Raw genomic sequence first — 25,338 nt, 5'->3', positions numbered from 1 at the left:
TCTTTTTTCTTTTTTAACTTTTTTTATGGTAATGCATTATAGTTTCATGCTCTTCACACATCAGGTGCTTTAATTGATCTCTCTTGGAAAAGTTGAAACAGATGCTGTGGGTTGCCAATTACTATATCTCCATTTTTAAGTGACATTGATTTTTGGTTCTAATTGTAATTTAACACATGAAAGGCAAACTTACTGTGAAAGTTGAAAACATCTTTTTAGTTAGTTTTAGTTAGTTTAGTTAGTTAAAAACTGTTCACATTTATCAGACAAAGCATAAGATACATGCAATAGACAGACAAATACATACATTTTACTAAACTTCTAATGCAGTACATTTTATGGGGAAATTATCATTAGAGTGATAGTATAATGTCCCTGACACCCCACTATAGAAGAATGAGCTCTTTAACATACAGTCTTCCAAAATGAAAAACATAATAATAAATAAACTAAATACCTGGCACGGAAGAAGCTGTCCAACTATATCAGCTTGCCCTTCCTTTGCATGAGCTAACTGTTTTTGCCACAAATTGGCTGCTGGAAGCTCCCATTGAAACCAGTGGCCGTACAGAATCCCACATATATATATATATATCTATATATCATGCATACATGGGATTCTGTACTTACAGCTGCCCCAGCTTTTCCCGAGCCATGAATATATCATGTTCAAGAAATTGTTAGGCCAAATACATGTTTTGTAGGGTATTTAGCAGGGGGGTATAGAAAAGAGGGCCCCCTATGCATTTCCAAAATGGACAAGTCCTCGCGATTTGTTTCAAAGATCAGTTTTTATGCACATAGGAACAAACATGCTAATATGTTACCATCCATGCAAATGTCACCAGAATAAAACAAAATGTATCTGTTTTTCACAGATAGTCGGTACTAAAGAATATTCATGGGCCCTTTTTTTTGTATTATATGTCAATTATACGTGACTTCTGCTGTCATCTACTGGTAAAAGGGGTAAAAGCTACATCTTAGAAAATGGAACCTCAAATTTCTTAATTTGCATCGAAAAGGCTGACAATGATTAAAAGGTTGTAAAAATACTTTATAGGGGTTTATTATTATGGCAGATTCAGGACAATGATGTTATTGCCACTGCATTTCCATGAGATATACATTGAAACTGAAGATCATTAATCTTTGAAAGATTGATCCAAGCCTGAACTGATTTACTTATCTTTTGCTTATCTGCCTGAGGAAATTGACCTAATTACTGCATTCTCAGAAATGGGTTAATCAAATTGTTAATACAAATTGTCCTGGAAAACCACCAAAAGAAAAGTTTTACAGCCGCCAAATAAAGCAAAGTACAAATGAGATATGTTTATTTTTAATGCAAAATGCAGATGTGTCAAATCAAAAATCTTCAACGCTCGGACAGCAATAATATATCCATATTGCATATTGGATATTGGCAGATAATTCATCTAAATGGTAGGGAATACATTTAAAACATGTATGTTCAATTTCGTCATTAAGCTGTATCACCATAGGCTGGCTACACAACCAAAAGGGCATTGCATGCATGTACACTGTGATGTTGTATATTTTATATAAATGTCATTGTCTACTTTTACCATATATAGAATCCAACCACCTGGAAGGTAGGGAATTATACTTTCGATGATTTTTCTTTTGCTGGCTGTCCACCATTAAGCCATTGTTACCAACCATATAACTAAGGTCATGTACCAGTGCAGCAGAAGCAGACCCCATTGGGTGACACTCAGAGCCATCCTATGGGGTGTGTGACCTGTACGATTGGTCTGGCCTGCCCATAGCTGGAGGAGTAGGACTGGTTGGGGATATCATGGATCTTCCTTTTAACTGTCTCAAAATAAAGGGAGAGTAACGTCTGTTCATACAGACCTACAGTAAATACAAGTTATGTTATGGTGACATCTGAAGCACGCACGGAGCAGTGACTGGTTGTGTGTGTGACTTTGTGTGTGGGACTGCGTATGTGTGTATGTATGTGACTCTGTATCTATGCGACACCATAGATAATAACACCATGAGTTACCATACTAGATGACACCAAAAACACAAGTTATGAAAATGTATTTAAAAAAATGTGTGACATCTCCACTAATGTTAGTTCTCCTTTCCTAAATGGATGAATCAGATACATGCAACGATAATGTGAGGAAGATAACTAGACCCTGGGGTGGGATACCGAGTAGAAGCTGGCCCTTGAAATGGGATATAGAGTTAGATGATAGAATGTGCCCTTGGGGTGACCAAAACTGAGAGGAGCTGCCCCTGTCTACAAGCCTTGAGAGACAGTCAGGAAGTGAGTATGAGTTTTAATGTAAACAGTAGATGCAGAACAAAATGGGTAGGTCTTCATAATAACTCTTAGAAGTCTATTGTTAGGAGGACCTTTAATCAAATGCCACACTAAAATATAGCTTGCTGGAGAATAAAAGTAATAACAGGTCTTGTTTCTGATGCCTAAAAATACAGAAAACAGTAATTTCAAAGAAAATGCTAGCTATAGTTTTCCTTTCAAGAATCCACAATTTACCACATCCTGGAAGTTAAGAATAAACTTGGAGCACCTGGTTAGCAAATCATAGAGTAGAAACAAGAAATAAAGTGGTTATTTTTTAAATTAAATACAAGTAATTTGGTATCTTTTTTGCTTTTTGGTATCCTCTATGTTTCAATGGTTTGGTTAACATCAAGCTAAAACTACTGAGGTGCTTGAGGCTAATGAAACCTCAGAGGTGGGTGAGTCATCCTAGGCGAAGATAAAATGTTCACATTGAGGTTGAGCGCTGGTGCTTGACTCAACTTCTTTGTGTGAAGAGTAAAAGATATTTCTGAATAACACATTTTTTAACATGGCATATTGTACTGTTTCAGGTGTTTCTGATTATTATATAACCTGATTATATAATGATATAATCATATGTTATATTATCTTTAATATACTGTAAAGAAGTTTAGAAGAGCAGGGCCTTCTATCCCTTTCAGTATGTCTTAACAGGTTAAAAACAACAGGCGTACATGATATTGTGTGTTGCTAAGTGTTACATAAGGCTGACAAATTAATTTGGCAGCTTTATTTGGATCATTATGATGATTTGTTTTCTGGTCTGATTTCATACTTTGTTCAGATTTTGTAATATGCAATACAAGAGCAAGTGAATAATAAACTCAACTGCATAACTTCATGCCGATTAGAAGATAGACATAAGGGCAGATGTGAATTACCGCACTATATCAACATACCTGGGGACTTTCCGGGATTGACCCAGAGATCTCCGGGTGGAGCACCGGTTCTGCGAGTCAACACCCGAATCCTCCGGATTGCTCCCCGCCCATTTGCCCTGTAAATGGAGGAACGCCCACTGACGTCAGCTGGACCGCCCACTGACGGCACGGGACCGCCGTAACGTCAGAGGGCAGTCCTGGCTGCGTCCCACAAGGGAAGGTTCCGGATAGCCGGAGTGAAGACGTTCCCAGGTATGCATATCAAACTGGTCGCTTAGAATATCTGGCTTATTTTTAAGAAAAAATACAATTTGTACAAATAATAATTTGTCATAAATACAAAATATTATGTACATTAATACTAACAATAGAACATTTTAAAGCATATATGGTCTAGATATCAATGCCCTTATTATATTAAACCACCAAAATCGTGTTTTTTGGGAAACCAAGAGAAGAGTCATTTATTTAGGAGGAATAACATACATAAATAATACATGTGGCCTCTAGATTGTAAGCTTGCGAGCAGGGCTCTCTCCACCAAATGTATCGGTTTGTCTTAGTCTGTCAATTCTTGTCTTGTCATATCCCTTGAATTTATGTATTGTATTAAGCGCTGCGTAAACTGTTGGCGCTATATAAATAAAAGATAATAATAATAATAATAATAATAATGATACTGTCATATAACAAAGGAGAGGGGTTGTTTTTTTTAATTGGGTCACAATAGATTAATATTATTATTTATTGTTTTATATAGCACCATGAAATTCCTTAGCGCTGTGCAATGGGTGGACAAAACATAACAAGTAGTATATAACATAACAATTTGACTTACAGAAACAACAGGTGAGGAGGGCCCTGCTAAAATGAGCTTAAAATCTAGAAGGAGTTAGGGTGTATTACACAATAGGTAAAAGTGTCATTGCTAGGGATGGACCGGCCACACTACTATTGTGGGAGTACTGCAGGAGAGGGACTAGGAAAGGTGAGTTATGAATCAATGAGTTATGGATGAATATGGGAGGGTGTTAATGTGCAATGTAGTAAGCGTCCTTAACCCCTTAATGACAAAGCCCGTACATGTACGGGCTCAAAATCCATTGTTTTCAATGGGTTTTGGGACCGCCCATTGTTCTTAAGGGGTTAAAGAAGAGGGTCTGCCAGTGTACACATTGTTGTGTGTAAATACCTGTAATATTTTTATTTATACTGAGTGTTGCAATGCTGTTTATTAAGCAAATAGCCTTCTTCAGCTTTGTGTTTGCAAATAATAATTATTTATTGTAGCTTTAAAAATAAATAATATCAGTTATTCGAGTTACGTTTCACATTAGTTCTACAGCCGTACAATGAGTAACAAATTGTTTCAGACCCGTTATAACTTCCTCTGCCCAGAGAAAGAGGAAAGTGATCCAGAGAACCGGGGGAGCAGCACTTTACCCAGAGACTCTGGGTCAAATTCAGAAAGTTCCCAGGTATGCATATCATATATAGTTGCTGCCCGTTAATTCTAGCTTCCAGTACATTAAGCGTTTTAAGGAAATCCTTAACTTTGCCAAATAGCAATGTATGAACTAAGTTGTATCTTAACAAACTAATATGATAAATCCTAATGTTTGGAAGCCCTCAAATTGGACAACTATAAGTTATCTTACAGAAGGAAAGGCTATGTCAATCCACAGCAGTCCATCTGACTAGGTTAAAATATACACTTACCGGTGACCGGGTTAGTGGAATAGTTTCTTCAGTCTCCGACAGTCCAACTTGTTCCCTTATATTTTCCTCACCACTGCCTTCCCCAGATGCCTAAGGAACACAACATGATTTAAAATGAAACGTTAACTCAATCAGGTAGAAGCTGAACCAGATTTTTAAAATCTATTGTGTCAACATTTTTGTATATCTTCTGTGCTTATTATTTTACCGTGTGAATGTGACCTCTTCCTTTATAGCTGCAGAGTAAGTCCCTTACCACTTTGCAATCTCTTAATAAAATGTGCGAATGTTTTAGGCAGGTATGAAAAAATGTTGTGAGGTAAGAATGTTAGACATGTTAATAGTTTGTTTTAATCATTTAGCAAAATGCAAACCGAATGAACAAAATCATTTAAATCAAATCAATATTTGCCGTAAAAACAGCATCGATTTTTCTAGCTACACTTGCTCACAGTTTTTATAATCGGCAGGTAGGAGACCTAACAACAGTTCTTCCATGGACCAAGGCAACCTCAGTTGCTTCTCTCTTTTCATGTAATCCCAGATAGACTCGATGATATTAAGATCAGGGCTCCATGAAGGCCATACTATCACACCCAGGAATCATTGTTCTTCTTTATGCTGAAGATATTTTTCTTTTTGTTTAAATCTTTTTATTTGCATTGGTAACAAAACAAAGACTGAGAGAAATTATGAGTTCATGGTCAACACTAGAATACTTCCAGAGCACAAACAAATGTACATATACAGGTTTCACATGTCAGTAGAGCTTGAACAGAGCATTGGCAAGTAGACTGGCAGACGTGTAACATCCAAAAACAATCCACCGAAGTGCCCGAATGACCCGAAGTATACAATGTCGTGACAACAAAACAATTTTATGTTTTTATATATCGTCAAGAGACAATTCAGGAGAGGGAAGAGAGGTACGGGAGAGGAAAAAAGAAAGGAAAAGAGAAAGAGAAAAAAATGAGTGTCTCCAGCTGCCTCTAGAGGTGTAGAGCGGAGTGGACCTCTCTGGGTTTCATAAATGTGGATATCCATGGCTCCCAGATGGCTTCAAATTTCTGCATTTCATCTCGCAAAGTAGCCATCATTTTCTCCATAGTGAAGAGATGCCATATGTTTGTAGTCCATGAGTAGCAAAGCGAGCTCTGGGGATGGTGTAATCTTAATGCCGAGAGCTTTTGACAGCATAACAAAGCAGGTGGACCAGATCGGGCAAAGGTGTTTGCATGACCACCATGCGTGGAGGTAGGAACCATGTTCCCCACAGTCCCGGAAGCATCCGCGTCCGCCACCTTGTATCATGCGCGAAAGTCTCATTGGCGACAGGTACCAGTGGGCGATCACCTTGTATGATCTCTCACGAATTACTGTGTTAGTGAGTTTATGGACATTCGCTGTGGCCTCATCCCATTGTTTGTCTGGGTATTCCTCTTGAAGCTCCCTGTGCCATAAAGACCTATAAGCCGGAGGCCGGGGAAAGACCACAACGACAAATTGAGCGTAGTGCAATGATATGGAACCTTGCAGTCTCTTGTGAGTTAAAAAGCGTTGTTCGAATGTCGTAAGGGCTGAGAGGTCCCCGCAGGGCTGGCCGAAGACTTAACGCCGCCTGGGGCGAAGTTTAAAATGCCGCATTATCTACCCGCCCCCCACCGGTACTTACCCTTAAACAGTCCTGCGGCGAGTCTCCCTGTGCTGCCACGGTGCCGATTTGTAATGCTGAGCGCCGGAGATTCACGTCACTTCCGGCGCTCTGCATTACAAGCCGGCACAGAGACCGAACAGGGAAACTCGCCGCAGAGGAGAGAGAGAGGGGCGCCGAGCGGGTAAGCGAAAACCACTCGGTGCCCCTCTCTCTCTCCTCCGCTTAAAAAAAAACAAAAAAAAAAACGCTTGGGGCGGCAAAGTGCCGCCCCTTCTGAAGTGCCGCCTGGGGCAATTGCCCCAGTCGGCTCCATTGTAGGGCCGGCCCTGGGTCCCTGGCACGAAGCAATGACTGAGCAAAGTGCCTCAATTGTAAGTAGCAAAATATTTCCGGATTGGGGATATGCTTGGTTTCTCGAAGTTCCTGAAACGAGAGCACCCTTCCTCCCCGGGCCAGTGTTCCAAGCCTGGTCAGATCTGCGGCCTGCCACCATAGAAATTTGGAGGTATGTGCGCCGTCTTGGAAGAGGGGGTTGAGCAGCAAAGGCATTAGTTGGGAGACGTTGCCCATGAGGGAGCGTTTACTCCTCCATTTGCGCCAAAGGGTGAGAGTCGTGGTCGTCGTCGGTAAAATGGGAGAGTCAGGGAGCACCAGAGGATCAAGCCATAGGACCGACTGAAGTTGATGGCATGGCATGAAGCTCCTTTCTATATCAATACAAGGCAGAGTACCTGGAGGCAGGGACCAGGCTTTCATTTGGGATATCCTGGCCACCAGGTAATACATATAGAAGTTGGGGACCGCCAGTCCCCCAGAATGCTTAGATTTGTACATTCTGAAGATAGTTTTTAATGACTTTGGCCGGGCCGTTGTCTATGACTGTGTTTTGGGGCGTTGTCATGCTGCAGAATAAGTTAGACGGGATCAATCAGATGCCTCCCTGATGGTATTGTATGATGGATAAGTACCTGTCTGTACTTCTCACCATTAATCCCCAAATCCCTTTGCAGAATTGTAGCCCCAAAATTGCAAGGAACCTCCACTATGCTTCACTGTTACCTGCATGCACTCATTCCTTTACTGCTGTCCAGCACTTTAGCAAACTAACTGCCTTCTGCTACAGCCAGATATAAAAAAATTTGACTCATCAGTCCAGAGCACCTGCTGTCATTTTCCTGTACCCAAGTTTCTGTGTTTTCGTGAACAGTTGAGCCTCTTAGCCTTGTTTCCACGTTGGAGGTATGGCTTTTCGGCCACAAGTCTTCCATGAAGACCACTTCTGACCAGACTTCTACAGACAGTAGATCAGTGTTCCAGGATCCCACTATTTTCTTTCAATGCTTAGCTGACTACTGGGCATCTTCCGATTGTAAAGGGAAGCATGATGTGTCTGTCATCTGCCCCACTGTTCCTTTGGCTGACCACTGCGCCTATGTTTCACAACATTGCACGTTTCTTTGTGCTTCTTCAAATGAGCTTGGGCAGAACATCTGGAACCGCCCGTCTGTCTTAAAATTTCTGCCTGGGAGAGATTTTGCTGATACAGTATAACTTCCTTGTGTCTTGTTGTTGTACTCAGTCTTTCCGTGGTGTATAACTTTTGAGATCAACCTTCAGCAACCTCACCTTCATAGTGATGTTCGCTATTCCTCGCACAGTTTTATTTCTACACAGCTATTATTAACAATTAAGTTAATAATTGTGTTTTAAGCTATATATTAAATTGATGATCATTAACACCTATTTGTTATAATTGTTTAATCACACACCTAACAAAATGCCTGGACTTTGAAGGTCCTGGACTAAAAGAACTAACGAGGTCTTGAACGCAAAGGGTAGTCACACAAAATATTGATTTTATTTAGAATTTTCGTTTGTACACTAACTTTATCTATAGCACGCCTGCCTGAAACTTTTTCACAGTACCTTTGTACTACTATAAATGAAACAACTAAACATAGACATTCAAAAACAATACACAGGCAGGCATCATACCTATATAACCTATGCAACAGGTAACTGTTATCCTAAATAAACTACTATTGCAAACAAGTGCAGCTGCTTCTGGGACAAAAGCTACCCCTGTAGGCAAGTATAGGATAGAATACTGGAAATTATATGTGAGGCTAACTATGTGGATGGAAAAAATATATGCCATTGGAAGCATATCTATGAACATTTTAGTAATGAATGAGCAGTAGGTTTTCACTATTGTATATGTATGATCCACATCAGGGGCGTACCTAGAGTATTTGGCACCTGGGGCGGATCCTGTATGTGGCACCCCCTCACACACACACTTTAAAACTGCATAGCTTCTATTGTTAGACAAACATTGACAGGGGTACAGGATAACTGTTATTATAAACTGAGGCAGACATTGATGGGGTACAACATAACACCCATCACTATATACTGAGGCTAACATTGAATGCGGTACAGCATAACTGCTATTATTTACTGAGGCAAACATTGATGAGCGGCACCGACAATACAGTAATTGACATACAGATACAAGAGGAATGAAGGGCCCTGTTCCCGCAGGAACTTCTGCATAGCAGATATCTTGTGAAAGCTATTGCTCGTTCTAAGATACAAAGTATAACCAAAGTATGATTATTTGGAGATATTTTCTAAACAATGATAAAGGATGAGCTGCATGAAAAGTACTTTATTAAAGTTTTCCTTCTTAACCTTTCACAGCAAGCTTTGAACAGATTTTATTCATGGAGATTTTCTTTTTCTTACTCTATAGCAGGGGCAGTTTTTTCTGAAGTAATACTGCAGTTTTTTGGACATGCACTTTTACTGCAGTATTATTGCACATTAACTGCATTTGTACTTCACTGTACTGCAGTTTTACTGCACATTTACTGCACTTTTTTTTTTATATTGCAAACCTACAGTTTTACTTCAATGTGCTGTAGCTTTATTGCATTTCTACTTCCGTACAAATATAACTGCAGTACAACTGCGGTACAGTGAAGTACAAATGCAGTAAAAATGCAGTAAATGTGCAGTAATACTGCAGTAAACGTGCAGTATTGCAGTTTTTTCATGTCCAAAAAACTGCAGTATTACTTCAGAAAAACTGCAGTATTTTTTTTGTAAGGGGGCCCGCGGAACCTCGAGGTGCGGCCCGCGTGAGATTGGCAGCCAGGATCACAAGAGCCCTGCTGCTTACTTGTGGGGAGAACGAGGGAGGCTGAAGTCTGTGAGCGGCATTGAGAGCTGTAGAGCAGGTAAGGGGGTGGGGTAGGTTGTGTGAATGAGTATGTCTGATTGAGGGAATGAATCTGTGAATGAATGAATTTGTGTGTGTGTGATAGCATGGATGTGTAAGTGCTGGAACCTAGGCATGATGGGACTGTGATTGCTGTTAGCAATCACACTCCTATCATGCCAAGTCAGCCAGTACATGCTGAAACCTGGCTAGCTGCCCCCCTTGTGTATTGATGCTGCCAGCAGTATGGGGTCTGCACTTACAGCCACCCTGTGCCAGCACGTATTGGCTGACTTAGGATAATAGGAGTGTGATTGCTAACAGCAATCTGCTAAGAGCAATCACAGTCCCATCATGCCTAGGTTCCAGCATTTACTGGTTGCCTGGGTATGAAAAGAGTGTGTTTGCTGTTAGCAATCACACTCCTATCATGCCAAGTCATATTGTTGATTGTTACTTTTAATAAAAGTGTGGTTACACACTAAAATTGGACAAAAAATACAATGCCCAGCCAACCAGTACATGCTGAAATCTGGGTATGCCTGAGATTGCTGTTAACAATCATGATATATAATTTTTTTGGTGTGTAACTTACTTTTATTAAAAGTGTGTGTATGGGGGGGTCACTTTCAGGCTAAGTGAACCCTGAATTTTCGGTTTTGGTCCAGAATTTTCATTTTAGTGCATCCCTAAAATAAATAGAACTATTTTATTTTTACTTATCCAGAATCCTGAATTTGTAGGCCCAGAAATCCCAGAAATCAGTGAGAGGAAAAGTAAAGGTTTTGTGTCATTTACTTTATTTTAATTTTTAATCTATTTTAATTTTTTTATTAAAGGCCATATTTTCTCTAAGTGAAAAATGAGTGCGGCCCTCGCACGTATACAATTCTGATGAAGTGGCCCACTGCAAAAAAAACTTGGACACCCCTGCTCTATAGTGAAACATGGGAATGATTAAATATCATACTTACATATGGGTCATCATCTTCACATTGGTCTTCTGCAGCTCTGGGGTTAGGTTTCAGTGTCAGTTGTTGAATAGATCCCTACAGGGGAAAAAGAACCAATTGTAATTATTTTGCCTTCTGATCTACAACTAACGCAATAAGTCTTTAGAGTTAATATTTAGACCAATTAGATGAACAATAAATATGTTCTATAGTGTGTTCTAACTATGCACATGTTGTGGTATTTAATATAGAGAAACTGATTACATTTTAAATAGCACATTTGTTTAAAGCACCACATTAGATCTAACTCTAAAACTATATAGCTGAAAACGTGCAGTAAGCATAGAGACAATCTGTTTCCATGTAGATAGTCTATACAATATGCAGTGTTTTTCAAATAGCGTTAGCACATTTAATGCAGATAGTAATGTCTAATGCTACAATGGATGCATGGTGTGTTTTTCAAATTTAATATACAGATACTAGCATATTAATTCAATATAAGAGATCTATTGCTTTGTGTTAATAGAAACAAGGAATCCTACTGGATATATTTTAATACTGTGTAAGTGTGATATGTTAGCTAATATCAGGCTCACCAAACACTTGTCTTATTAATCTTATTTTTGTTTACTGTCCCTTATTGTAAAAGTGCTCCAGAATCTGCTAGTTTCTATATAAAGTCAATTTTTAAAAAATCAATTTTCAAGCAAAATGTAATTAATTTTGTTTGTTTGCAGAGGTAGGTTTTCAATATTTTTAGACATCAATTCTAAGGGTCAGTCAAGATCATGCGACAAATCTAAAAAGGATATATTTAAACAGACATAATCAAAAGAAAACAGTTAAATGAATTAGGATATCAAGTGGCCGATATGACAATCTTTTTGTAATGAGGGCTTGGAAATATTTCTATAATCTATCTTCTAAAGAACGTTCTTAAGTATCAAATTGGCTCTGATTTCATCCTTTTCAATGAAGGCTTTGAAGTCATTTGTTCTTTAATTAATCCCAAACTGATCTGTTCTTATTTGTCAGAACATGTACAGAGTGCAAAGTTTACAAATTATTACTTAAGAGTATATTAATAAGACAACTGTTAAGGCAGATGACACGATAAGGGTAATTAGGTGATCAGAATGAAACTGTTTGTTTAAAAGTAATATGTACTGTAATGCAAAGCCAACTTTGCAATAGAAAAATACCTCCATCTGCTGTGTGTTTGCCTACAAGTTGGCGTGTTTAATTTTCCATTCAATGCCAATAACACTAAGCAAATGCTATGCTGTAGATCATTTGGCTCTTTTCAAAGATGTGGAACCAGAGAATAAAAAGAGAAAACAATGAATGTGGTTTGTGGGCCACTTTAACCATTGACACCATTCCAACAGCCATACACTACTGTCTGCATTTCAGGACTCGCTATGATTAAGAAGAATCAGGGCATTTATTTGATGTCTCATTTTTATTTTCTTTCTGAGTGTCCTGTTTTAAGCTGGACCACAAGCATTCTTTTGCTGCAAACTTGTGCATGAAAACCAAAATCATTTCGGATGAATTTTATGTTTCGTTTTTGTTTACTTCGACAGCAAATTTAGTTTCCTGCAATTTCGGTACAAATAAAATTTGTAGGGCTTCTTTTTATTCTGAAACAGAATTTGTTCAACAAGAAAGTCTCTCTCTCTTTGTACCCCCTGTCCTCTCCGTGAGTCCTGTCTCTACCCATTCCCCGCAGCCTTCTCTGCCCTCCTTGCCCTGCCTGTTTACTTGCCCTCTCCCCATGTCTTGTATCTGCTCTCACCTACTCACCCACCTTCTCCAGCTGCTCTCTGGTCTCCTCTGATCTCTGCAGAGAAGATACTGCCAGAAGAGATGGGAAGAGGCGTGAAGGAGGAGTAGGTCAGTCCTTGGTCTTGTCTAAGATTCGGGAGTCATATGCCTATTCCATGCATGCTTATAGCCTCTACAACTTCTGCTTGGAGGCTGTTTTACTTATCTACCACCCTCTCAGTAAAGTAAATCTTCCTGACATTAAATAAAACTTTCTTACATTAAATAAAAGTATAAATCCTAGGGGTTCTGTGGACCTCAAGCCACAAGATACATGCAAATGTATGAACAAATATTCAAGAAATTTTGGAGGTACAAGTGTATTTTGCAGTGGTGATGATGGGCTGTTTAAGGATATCAGAGCACCTCCGCTACCTGCTTTTGCAGCAAAGACCCAAATGTCGATTCCAACCTTGCAATATATTTAAGCACAGTGCCACAATATGATATCAAATCCCAGTACTCTGCTTCAATACACTGCAAGTTGGCTAGACAGTAAGGAAGGTCAATGGGCCTATTATTATTGTGCTATTATTACAAAAAAGCCCTTATCCCAATCATTCTAAATTATTCTTATCATCCTTTGTATGGCAAATGTGGGCCTATCCCAATCCTTCAATTGCCTCATGTCAGTCTGCCTGCTGTTCCCATAAGAGATAGGTTCCTGTTGCTCTGCCACCCCACATGACCAACTGCTATCCATAGCACCCAGTTGAATGAAGCACTGACAGGCTTTGTGTTTGCCAGCTCATCTGGAAATCCGTCATAACAGAAACATGCATGACAGCTTCAAAGCCTGCTTGTCCATAGTGCTTGTAATCATATGCAGCCAAGTTCTAGGCATGATAATTACACACGTTTGAGGAGCAAGTCTAAAAATGTGGTGGTATACCAATCTACCTTAGACCTACCTGAGATATCATATGACTCTCTCTTCCTGTAATCTTATTAAAAGGTTGTGGTCATAAGGGCATCTTCCTTCATATGTGGTGATTTGTCTACACCTTTCACATTTGTGTTCATCTTTCAATCCCTACTTCCTCTTTTCAAAATGTTTGCTGGGTATGAATATATCACTGTGTTCTACACTCATAAAAAGCCACAATATGTATAGAAAGCAAAGCAAAGAATGTGTTTATAATTACAGTTGTAGGAAATCCGCTTCTATTAACTATAAGTAAATATTTCTAGAATTGTTTTTGAAATTTAATAAAGAAAGAAGCATTGTTAACTATAAAAATAAAGCCACGTGGCTAATCCTCTTCAAGGCTTTAGATGTTTCTGAGGGAGTTTGCTTTACTTTGAAAAGCTGGCTGAAATTTAATCCTTTGGTGACTTTAAAGGGGAGCTCTCACCATACTTTTACATCCTTCAGTTATTGTACTATGGTTGTAAGGAATTTGTATGTTATATTGATCGCGAAAAGTCTTAACAATAGTAACTATCTTTATTTCTATGTTTTACACAGCTACCCATAATCCTCTGCTTTTTGTGAAGATAGTTCCCACAAACAACTTGAAAAACTCTTGGAACCAAGCAGATACTTTCAATACATATAATGGAATGAAGTTTGGCTCTCCTGGTCTGGATTCTTTTTACTATTACAGTTGCAAAGCTTGGGTCTCAAGCCTCCCATACACAGCAAATTTACTGCATAACCTTAAAATAATCATGTGTTTTCTATTGACAGCTTTATTTGTCTCCGATAAGGAAATGCCAGGACAAGTGATTTAGTAGAAGAAGTGACTATAAATGCTGAAGTAAAATAGTACAGGGAAAACATTTCAATCTGCAAGAATTTCCAGCATAATTTCCCTTGAGCGTATCCAATCCGTCCCTTGAAACACGCAGAAATAGATATCATTACCCAGGTAATATAAATGTACCTCCTCAGGGCTGCAGTATTTGCATAGCTTGCTTGAACATCCACTGGAGGCTGCCATACCTCACCCTTTAACAATTTGCAGGCAAATCTGTGCGTACAGTTTGCTGCTTAACCACATTTTAATGGGGGTATGAGCCAAATGAGATTCTTCACTTATAACAAGAAATTTCCTATTTTTTAAACACATTTCCTTTGAAAAAGACATAACCTAATTACATAACCTATTATTATAATCATGTAGCACAATGATGCTTTGCAGTTTTAAGGCAGAGGAGAAGAATATTTTACAAACAATGGTAAAAAGTCATAAATAAGTGTTTTTCCACATTGGCATCAATCGTTCATTTGTTAAACTTGGCATCTTGCCTTTTTTAAGAAGTGTGGCTGGCATCTGTTCAGTGCTACCCAGTCTCAGCAGGAGCGTGTTTTAATGACGATGATAAGACCCTTAATAGGCAAGGGTGAATTCTTTGCATAAGAGAATGTCAGCACAAGGCACACCGCATGACCAAATAGTTAGGGGGCTATAACACGAATTCTCCATATAAAATAGATGTAGCAACACAATGATTTTGTATTGTTCATATTATTGTTATACGAATATTAAATATCTCTCTATTTATATATTGCTGTATTGTACTTAATATACTAGTAAATAATTTATATACATATTTATATATATATATATACACTGTGTATGTATATATATATATATATATATATATATAATATAGTGCATGGCCCATTTTTAAGTTGAAGCGGGAATTTGATGGAAGCCTTCGGTCTTCAAAGTGGTTAAAGGTTAAATAAAATGAAATTTTTATTCAGCATCTGTGCAAATAGACTAGTCCTTACCCTCAATGGTCAGTCAGCAAGCAGCAGACACTGTTATTATGTAGGATTTTACCTTTCCAGAAATAGGGTCAAGAACAGGAGCTGGTGGTTTGCCTGAGAATCAGCGGTTTCAAAAATGACAGCCATAGGTCTCTTTAGCCAGAGGAAACAATACAAAATAAGATTTCAAAATATCAAGATGCCATTGATTTTACAGCTTCCTTTTGAGCTGGCCTATAATCTCCAAAGCCCACAAAAAGCAGGGCAGCTACGCGGCACAGTGCCCAAAAAACCAGAACACTTGGGAGGTGACGCATGCATCGCATCAGGCTGACTGGGTGAAAATAGACAATGTGGATATTAACATAAGTGTCCCTCTTTAGCCATTTGACATTTGGAGAGGAATGCATTCAGTATACCCTTAGTTAAGAGTAGCTGCATAGTCCAGTAATATACATGCAAAGTAACAGAATGTTGCAGAATCTTGAAATAGTTTTTTTATTGGACTAGTACTATTGTAAAGACAGGTTTTCGGGACTCTCCCCTTTATCAAGTCAAAAGCATTTCTTATCAGCAACCATTTTACTTTTGGCCTAGATTCAAGATAGTTTTACACCTACCCCACCCTCACTTTATTAGCCTCTACAACTTCTACCAGGAGGCTGTTCCACTTACCTACCACCCTCTCTGTAAAGTAAAACGTCCTTACATTACATCTAAACCTCTGACCCTCTAGTTTTAGACTTTGGCGTCTTGTTCTCCTCCTGTGAAATAAACTTCCCTTGTGTTAAATTAATTTATGTTTTTTAATGCTTCTATCACATCTCTTTTCGCTCTTCCAAGCTATACATATGGAGAACCGATAGGAGATCATTTTTATTCTGCATAACCATTTGAATTAAAAAATCCCACAAACAGGACAGTTTCACAAAACTGGGAATAACCCTAAAACAGGGATTAAAAAAGCCACTGAAGGCAAGGTGATCATTGTTGGTAATGTCTTCTATACACTTCTGTTGTAACATGTTAGATTCAGCCCACCCATAGATGCTGTAGGTTACATAAATCTAATTGTTATGACCAGCTTTAAAGTTTTTTGTTGTTTACATTGGGCTTAACGATTCATATCTTGTCATCAGGCGCATGAATCAAAGTAATTATGCTTGTCAGGTAAACACATGTTCACAAAGGAAGATTTACTGGAAGACTGTTTCAGAACACTCTGATTTAGACAAATGCATTTGTGTTCCTTACAAAGGAAAGGAAACTAAGGAGACAATAGTATTTTTAAAATAGCTCTGTTGATGATTTAAACGTCTTGGGCTGACTCAAAGTTTGTGTAATTTAGTGATTGTGTGATTTTAAAAGATCTACAATAAATGCATTTAATGTAAATTTAACCTTACATAATGGTAACTTTTTTTTTTTTTTATCCCAAGACTTTGCTAATACAAGATACAATCCCAACATGAAATGACCCCAACATAAGTTAGGCACAATCACCTTATTAAACCATCTACATGTAATGCGAAATGGCTTTTGGACAGTTGTGTATCTCACATATTATCACACTCAGTCATCATTTAGCTATAGGAAGGTTTGCTAATAATCATGAGATCATGTAATTTAGATAGAAATAAAGACTACTAAAAAAAGCTGTAAGGTGGGCTACACAAGCATGGGCATACGTACAATCCTCTTCACAGAATACTGAGCATGCAATCGCACATATAGCGAATTGATGGTGGGGAGGAACGATGATGATGGTGGGGGGTATGTATATGGTGGTTGGGGATAATGATTGTAGTGGGGATGTGGGTGGATATGATGATGTCAGGGGCAGCTCTAGATTTACACATACATGCATACATACTTTAAGGATGCCTGTGAACTTACACGTTAGTTCTTTACTCCCATATTCCCTAGCTCACCTTTCCTGTTACTTCATTTGCAATACTTATACTAGTATGGCAGTGGCACTTTTACCTCTTGTGTAATACACCCTAACTCCCTCTAGCTCAGTGGTTCTCAACCCGTGTATCCTCAGGACCCACATTTGTCTTTGGTCATTAAGTCGCGACCCAAAAATAACCTCAGAAAAGATGAGGGAGTGAAAAGGCTGTCTGCGGACTGCAACAGGAAGAGGGGAGGAGAAATCAGAGAAAAACTTTATTCAGATCCCACCAGGAGCACACAGCGACCGCAAACCAATCAAGCAACTTGCTTTGCGGTCGGGGAGTAATGCTAAAGTACATGGCGGACCGGAGGCTGCCTGATGGCCCTGATCGCTGCGGCCGCGGTTCTGACAGCCTGCGGCTCGCGGATTGCCGTTAGAATGTGTTAGGCAGCCCCAAGAAAGTGAAATTTTCCCGGTATGCCTCCAGTCCGGCCCTGACCCTCTGCGACCCACTGAAGACAGGGTGGCGACCCATGAGTTGAGAGCCACTGCTCTAGCTTGTTTAAGCAGGGCCCCCCTCACCTGTTGTTTTTGAAAGTCAAATTGTGATATATATAAATATATATATATATATATATGTTTATATATATATTACTTGTTATGTCCTGTTTACATGATGATGCTATTTAAAACAATAAATAATAATTATACATACAGACGCACCCACTCTTACACCTTTCACATACATTCAGATGCACACAGCCACTATAAATCCATACACTTACAAACACATACACAACCACCCACTCTAACACCATACACTCATACATACATACATACACATACTCACCCGCTCTAGCACCATACACATATACATACAGTACATACACATAGCCACTCTAACAACATACACTTACACACTCATTCTCTCTGATCATCCATGCAGTTCACATACTTCCTCCACCCCCAACCGCCGCCTTACATGTTTAGCTCTTAAAATGTTTTAGGAGAGCTACATGTTTATTTGTGCTGTTTAATATCTACTGTGAAAGTGATTTTTGCATTTTGAACAACTTGGTTTTCAGTAACTTATTTAAATAAACTAAAAAATGGTTAATGTCATACTTTAGCTTAATTGTTTTTCGTATTATTCAGACTATACAGATGCTCTCCCAATTGGTCCCAACTCATTACATAATGTCATGACCCACAGTAATATTAGGAACTCTCCTATTTATGACTATTGTGTTATTCAAATATACTTTAAAATGAATGGTTTGTCTCTTTTCCAAACAAAAAAAAAATGGGCCTGGGAAACCACATAAATGCCGTGTGCAAATATAGGGTATTCTATTATTTCCAGGGCTGGTTTTTATTCCCAGTCTGGCCTTGTCCTTCATAGTTCTGTTAGGGTTGGGTGTAGGAAATTGGATGAGGAAGGTTGTGCAAGATACCAGTTAACAACTAATTAATTTCAACTATAACAACGTAACAAAAGAGAAAACAGGATCTTATCCCTGCCAGCTTTGTCAACGTGTCTCCCATCTGCCCTTAGCATCTATCTATATTGTCTGTAAGGACAATACAATAGCTTGGGTATCCCTGTGAGTCTGTTAGAAATACCAGGAGGTACGGTGTACTACTGTATTTGCATCTTCAGTGAGTCATCCAGTGTATTAATGTAGGCCTGTTATGAAAAAAGGTTTCATGTGCAGAATTGCATGGATTTCAAAGCCTGTTTGAAACAAAACCAGTTCTCTTTAAATTCTGTTGTGTTGGGAGGTTGTGGCTAACCCAACACTGTAGTTAGCATCTGTGCATCTGTAACAATTTGGATTGAACATTTGGATCAATGTGTGGGGATGACAGGAAAGCAAAAACTGTGGTGTCCGATGGATTGTCAGAATTATTGAATTCTCGAGAAGAGGTCTGGCAACAGAGATTGACTTGCCAGCACATGAACCTATGTTATTTAGCACTTTTCCAGAGAAAAACAAAGAATTTCATGGTAAATCTTTTCAATGCAGCACAAAAGAAAAAGGATAGAATGGATAGGTGGTGATATCGAATACTTCAGCCCATTGTTAATTGTCGATCAGCATCTTAAAGATGAAAAATAGAGGCACCGGCAAATATGACCCAGACTTGTCATAGAAGTACATCTTTATAGTCCCATATTAGTATTGTGTGGTCCTGAACCCAAAGCTGTGTCTAATACAACATACCACTCAACATTTTAGGAATCCAAATCAGGACAACTGTGTGGGTAGTGTGACAAAAGACAGAGAGGGACGGAGGAATGCTAGACATGGTCATGGCCTAGGTCTGGTCACCATTCACCTTACTTACCTGTAGAGCATCACAAGGTAACCACATTGGAGCTACAGTGCACAGCAACTGCAAAGACCGCCATTGATTTCCAAAGTTACCATTTGACCTCCCCCACTGGCCTATGATCCCCAGAACAGTGGGGCAGCTACCCAACAGTATTGGAAATGGGACAATATATTGACCAAATAATATTCAAAGGGGGACAATTGATGTCACAATTGGAGATTACCTAAAACTAGCTTGTGCTTTTTTATGAGATTCCATAGCTGATGTCTAAAATATAAAAAATGAAAGGCTTTTACATTTTGAATGGAAAGTTCAGCTCCCTTTCTAAAGTTTCTTTACTATCACTTTTTGGTGAATCGGTGCTGATGATCAAACATGTTGTCTGCCAAATGTTTATTACCAGTACTAAAATCAGACATCTGAAATGTGCAAATATCTCATACAGTGGAAAATCAGGCAGACATTTTAGATGAGATGAGACAAGATGAATAAAACACTTTAAAACATATTTTTCATCTTGTTCAATTATCCATCATTCTTAGAGAAAGTCAGGTGCATGCAATTACTTCAACACAACTGTGCTAGGAACTGGAGCTGAGTTTCCCCATCACCTCATTAATCTCATTTTCACAGCTGGGGATGAGTTTAATTAGAACAAAGTGAAAATATGTATGGAATCTCCTTAATAACCATAGATGTTTTTATGTAACCATTTCAGTGGACAACCTGACCATGATATTAAAACTACTAGTAAAATGTTTGGCCTAAAGCTGAATGCATATATCATATTGGCCCAAGAGAATATGGTGTCTTTAGTCGGAGGTGAAAACTTTTATTGGGCCAACATCGAAAAAAAGTAGTTACATAGGCTGTAGGCCTACCTTACGTTATGTATCCTCTGTTCTGAGCTCTACAAGAGTGCATCAGTACAGTGGAGCAGAGCTACAAAGGTTGTGTCAGCTAGGCATAGACCTCCATAGTGCAAATGGGATGGTTGCAATGGTAATCTCTACCTACTGGCCCACTAAGTAAGCGGTACACCATGGAGCCGGATATCTAAAAGCTGCCCCACCTCCTGGGCATGTTTGCTGAAAGTAAATTTGATTTTAGTGGCATGTAACTAGTATAGGAAAACATAAGCAAAATTACAAAGGGTTTGCAAAAATGCAGTTTTATTTTGTGGCCACATACTTTAAAAGATACTGTCAGAGAAGTGGCCAAAGAATAGAATGACACTTGTGAAATGACATAGGGTGTCGGCTTTTAAGAAATACTAATACTATTACTTTTAGCACTTAAGGCTACAGTCACAATCATCTGGACTGGTAGCGAAGAGGAACTCCTCAGATTTCACGAAGACTATAATGCCTTTTATCCTAACATAAACCTGAAACTGAGCTACTCCCAAACTAACATCCAAATCCTAGACACTACCATTTACATTAAGAGCAAGTAAATTCAGACTTCACTCTACCGCAAACCAACAGATATACCAACCTACCTGAAACACAACAGCTTCCATCCAAGACATACCAAAAACTCAATCATCTACAGTCAAGCCATTAGATATTACCGCATCTGTTCAGATCCTATGGACCGGGATAAACACCTCCAGAATCTCAGGAAGGAATTCATCAACCATGGGTACAGTATAAAAATCACAGAAAGTTATCAATATCCCCAGAGAAAACCTCCTGAGATACCAGCAGCCACAAAAAAAGAGATCGAGTACCGTTGGTGATAACCTACAATCCACAAATGGAAGCCCTACGCAAGATCTCTAAGGAACTACAAGCAATCTTGCACACTGATGAAAGACTTCAGACAATATTCCCACATCCCCCACTAGTTTCATTCAAACAGCCTCCCAACCTCAAACAATGGATGGTGAAGAGTACCCTTCACAGGCAAACAGCAAATGGTACCTTTCCCTGACAACAAAAGAGATGTGAGACCTGTGCACACATCCTTCCCACAGATAAAATGCAGATACCAGGCTCACACTTACACCCCAAAATCAATTGCTGCTTTACATGCAAATCCTCCAACGGGTGTACCTCATTATGTGTGTTAAATGCCCAACAGCGATGTGGGGGAAACAGGCCAAGTATTGCACAAACGGTTTAATTCCTACAGACATACCATCAACCAGAAAAAATAGATACACCTGTTGGAGAACATTTCTGTCAGCCTGGACACAGCATATGGGATGTGAAGCTCTTAGTACTGATGGGAAAATTTCGCACCCAGAGGGAGAGAAAAATATGGGAGGTCAAACTAATCTGCCGATTTAATGGTTTTATGGCCCCCCTAACCAGGGAGTAAACTGACCAAAGATGTTCTGACTGAACTGTATCTATCTATTAGATTTCTGTTAGTCCAGCTAATTTACTGCTGAGCAAATTCCCCAATACCTCTGTGTTTATTTTAACTTTTTGTTAACCTGTGAACTGTGCTCTTGTATTTAGGAAATTCTTTTTTAGCTTCATTAATGTCTGAGGAAGGGACCCAACAACTTGGTCTTGAAAGCTTGCAATTAAACTCTCAGTTAGCCAATAAATGCTATCATTTTAACTATACTTTTCTCCTGTTTTTCAACGACTAACACGGTACAAACATTTTTATCATTTCAATATTTGCCTATAAATACCGAGAACTGATGAAAATGCTAGGCATATAAGATATTTCCAAAATCATTTTGAGATCAATAGTGTTCATTTTCTGTATCTCATTTACAGTTGCTAAGGATGTGCAAATGTGGGTTTTTTTTAAATATTTTTTCTATACTAAATGATAGCTTTTATATAGGTATTGTTTCGAGAGAAAGCACTGCTTGATCTGAAATGAATACATTATTTGTGAGGGCACATAGGGGAAATAAGGGTTAAACAAAATCATAGTGAAAATCTTTTTGCTCACTAATGTATAAAAAAAACCTTGGTGACCTCAATGGGTTAATGTACTAGAGAGTTCAGTTAATGTTTTGTCTAAGTGAAACAGCACTTTTAGTTCAACTATTATCAAAACTTCTCTCATTAAAAGCTAAAATATATAATAAAAACCAAGAGTTCTCTTTCCTGGTGTTGAATTTAGTGACTTTAGACTAAACGCTAGCAATTGTATTTATAATAAGGCGAATAAAAGGTGAACATTTATACAAAGATCTAAATTTATAATAATCACAGGGTGCAAAAATATACAAACATTTGTATGACCTTACATAATAATGACTAAATGCAAAACTTGCAATGTCCGGCTAGTGCTTTATTGAAACGTTTAGAAAATATGCTACTTTAAAAGCTAAATTGGTTTAAAGATGATTCACTAGCTCTGGAAATAGTTTGCTACTGGTCCTGGCATAAGGTAAGTTTAGGTTTCCAAAGACAAACATGTTCCAATTAATAGAACTGTCTTTTTAGCTGTATTCAGGGCCGGCCCGACAATGGAGCCGAGTGGGGCAACCGCTCCAGGCGGCACTTTTGAAGGGGCGGCACTTTGCCGCCCCAAGCCCTTTTTTTTTTTTTTTTTAAAGCGAAAGAGAGAGAAAGGGGCGCCGAGTGGTTTTCGCTTACCAAGCTGTCAGTACCCGCTTGGCGCCCCTCTCTCTCTCCTCTGCAGTGAGTCTTCCTGTTCGGTCTCGGTGCCGGCTTGTAATGCTGAGTGCCGGAAGAGGGAGAGGAAGGGTAGATAAGGGGGGGGGGCGGCAGGGACGGAGGGAGAGGAAGGGTAGATAAGGGGGGGGCAGGGACGGAGGGAGAGGAAGGGTAGATAAGGGGGGGGGCATTTTAAAATTCGCCCCAGGCGGCATTTTGCCTTGGGCCGGCCCTGGCTGTATTGTGAAATATTCCATGTGTGCGCAAGAAATGACTGCATAAATATCAAGATACCACTGGTTTCCCACAGTCAATTACATCTGTGCCATGTGGACAACCGATAAACACATTTTTAAATGATACTTACAGTGAATGACTCCAGGCCGGTTGCTCCAGCATTTCCAACAAATATACCAGAGCTGGCTTCAAATGTCAGTGCTTCAGATGATCGTTGGAATGGAACTCTATGGTATTCTTCACAATCCATATATAGAACAATTTCATTTCCTACCACGTTCATTGTAAAACGATTCCACTTGTTTGTCATTATTGGCACTTTAAATGACGCAGCTTCTTTGGAAATTGGTGAACCAGGCTCTGTATAGTACATTATTATCCTTTGTGTCCCATCTTCAACAGATGATAGCCTGAGGCCCAGGTAGATAATCTTCTGAAATGCATCAGTTATGGCAAACAACACTCCTCCATGATTGCTGTTAGGTTTCACTGTAGCAATCACAGCAAATTCTCTAAAGAATGGCTGCGGGATAAATGTTCTTGTGAGACGGCCAATATTAGCATCTGGGCCAAAACTGTAGGCTGGAAACCCTTCATATCCAGTGGTGAAAGAAACAGAAGGTGGAAGAGGAACGCCAATCAGTTCTAGGAGATCAAGATGTCCTCTACTTCCTCGTTCTAAAAGAAAAACAGTGTTGTTATGTACCATTCCGTATAACATTATCCTGTCTTTGCAAATGGTTTGGTAGTGTTCATTATTTTTTCTATGTATGATTGCTCCTAATGTAATGTATGACATTTAATACGTGGCACTACCCAACGTGTATCATTCCAGCCCAGTCCCAACTCAACAATTGAAACATATTATCCCATTTTCAACTGTGGATATGGAACTAACCCCAAGTGGTGTATAGGACAAAGAGAACTAGAATTAATCCACCAATATTCACAAGTCATTCACTTCCATTTTCCCAAAATAATAGCATTGTATTAGCAAGATTCAAATGTGGTTGTTGGTAGAAAAATGTGGCATATATTTTTTAAAGATTTACAATGATGTTTAGAAGAAAGTGAATCATGTTGTCAACATACAGACAAAACAGATGATAACTGTAAAGTGGCCTAATATTGAGAAAAAAATGTCAAGGGCAACATTTTGTAATGAAACTGACAATGCAAGAGTTAACCCTTTCTACACGGCTTAGGTAGCATACAGTCTTTCAGAAAGATATTTTGTTTACAGTTTTATAGAATTGTCTAATATTCTGTTCTTTATTTTTCACTAACCAAAAGGATTTCTATAAATTATGTATTATTAAACAACTATTGCCAGATACTTGCAGATGTTTTTTTTCTCTCTAATTTGTCATTACACAAATTTATTTTTCTTTTCTCAAAGCTGCTGAAGCTGACCATGTTAGCTTCACTGGACCTTCTTTGACCCTAAATAAATGTTACTTCAGGAAGAAAAGATGTTCATTTTAATTTATTGTTGCTGCCAGTCTCCTGACAGAGAGCACGAGTCCCCTGCCTATGCATGAGCAGTTGCTGGCAAATGCGTTTCTCTTGCTCCCAATGTATAATCTCCAAGATTGAACCCTGCAAGCATCCATCTGAAACAATAAGACACTACTTTGGCAAGAGGGTGGTGGCTACGTGGCTCTGAAAACTTTTTCATATATAAATACTCTTTTGGGTAAAGAGTAGGCACTTGGGACAGCCTTAAGTAAGTGGGGAGTAGGAGGGGAAGTTGGCAGACAGCAGGCATGGTCAAGTGCCGCTCACTTACCTAGAGAAAGAGAAAAGTGTCCCTCAGACCTAGAGAAGCAGAGCTTCACCCATAGAGTCCCCTTGTATGCCTACCACAAAAAACCCAAAAAATATTAGGGTCCTCTTACCGAATGAACTGTATAGTCTAGTCTAGATTTCTGATGAACAAACTAGG

General features: G+C 38.9%; 1 protein-coding gene across 1 annotated transcript in view; it reads right to left on the bottom strand.

Moving 5' to 3' along the window:
- The window catches only part of LOC149283161 (collagen alpha-1(XV) chain-like), an 82,939-nt gene extending 58,837 nt beyond the window's left edge, over positions 1 to 24,102 (bottom strand). Inside the window, exons 1-4 of the mRNA XM_089497881.1 lie at positions 23,524 to 24,102; positions 10,802 to 10,876; positions 4,951 to 5,040; positions 3,250 to 3,347 (exon numbers count right to left, since the gene is read on the bottom strand). Of these exons, the coding sequence (XP_089354007.1) occupies positions 3,250 to 3,347; positions 4,951 to 5,040; positions 10,802 to 10,876; positions 23,524 to 24,102 (842 nt within the window). The remainder of the gene's footprint in view (positions 1 to 3,249; positions 3,348 to 4,950; positions 5,041 to 10,801; positions 10,877 to 23,523) is intronic.
- Positions 24,103 to 25,338: the final 1,236 nt, after the last annotated feature.

Source organism: Sceloporus occidentalis, unplaced genomic scaffold (assembly GCF_023333645.1).
Source record: "Sceloporus occidentalis isolate IW3139 unplaced genomic scaffold, rSceOcc1.0.p SCAF_110, whole genome shotgun sequence".
NCBI lineage: Eukaryota > Metazoa > Chordata > Lepidosauria > Squamata > Phrynosomatidae > Sceloporus > Sceloporus occidentalis.
Note: the sequence above shows the minus strand (reverse complement) of the source record. Positions and strands in the feature narration are given on the sequence as shown.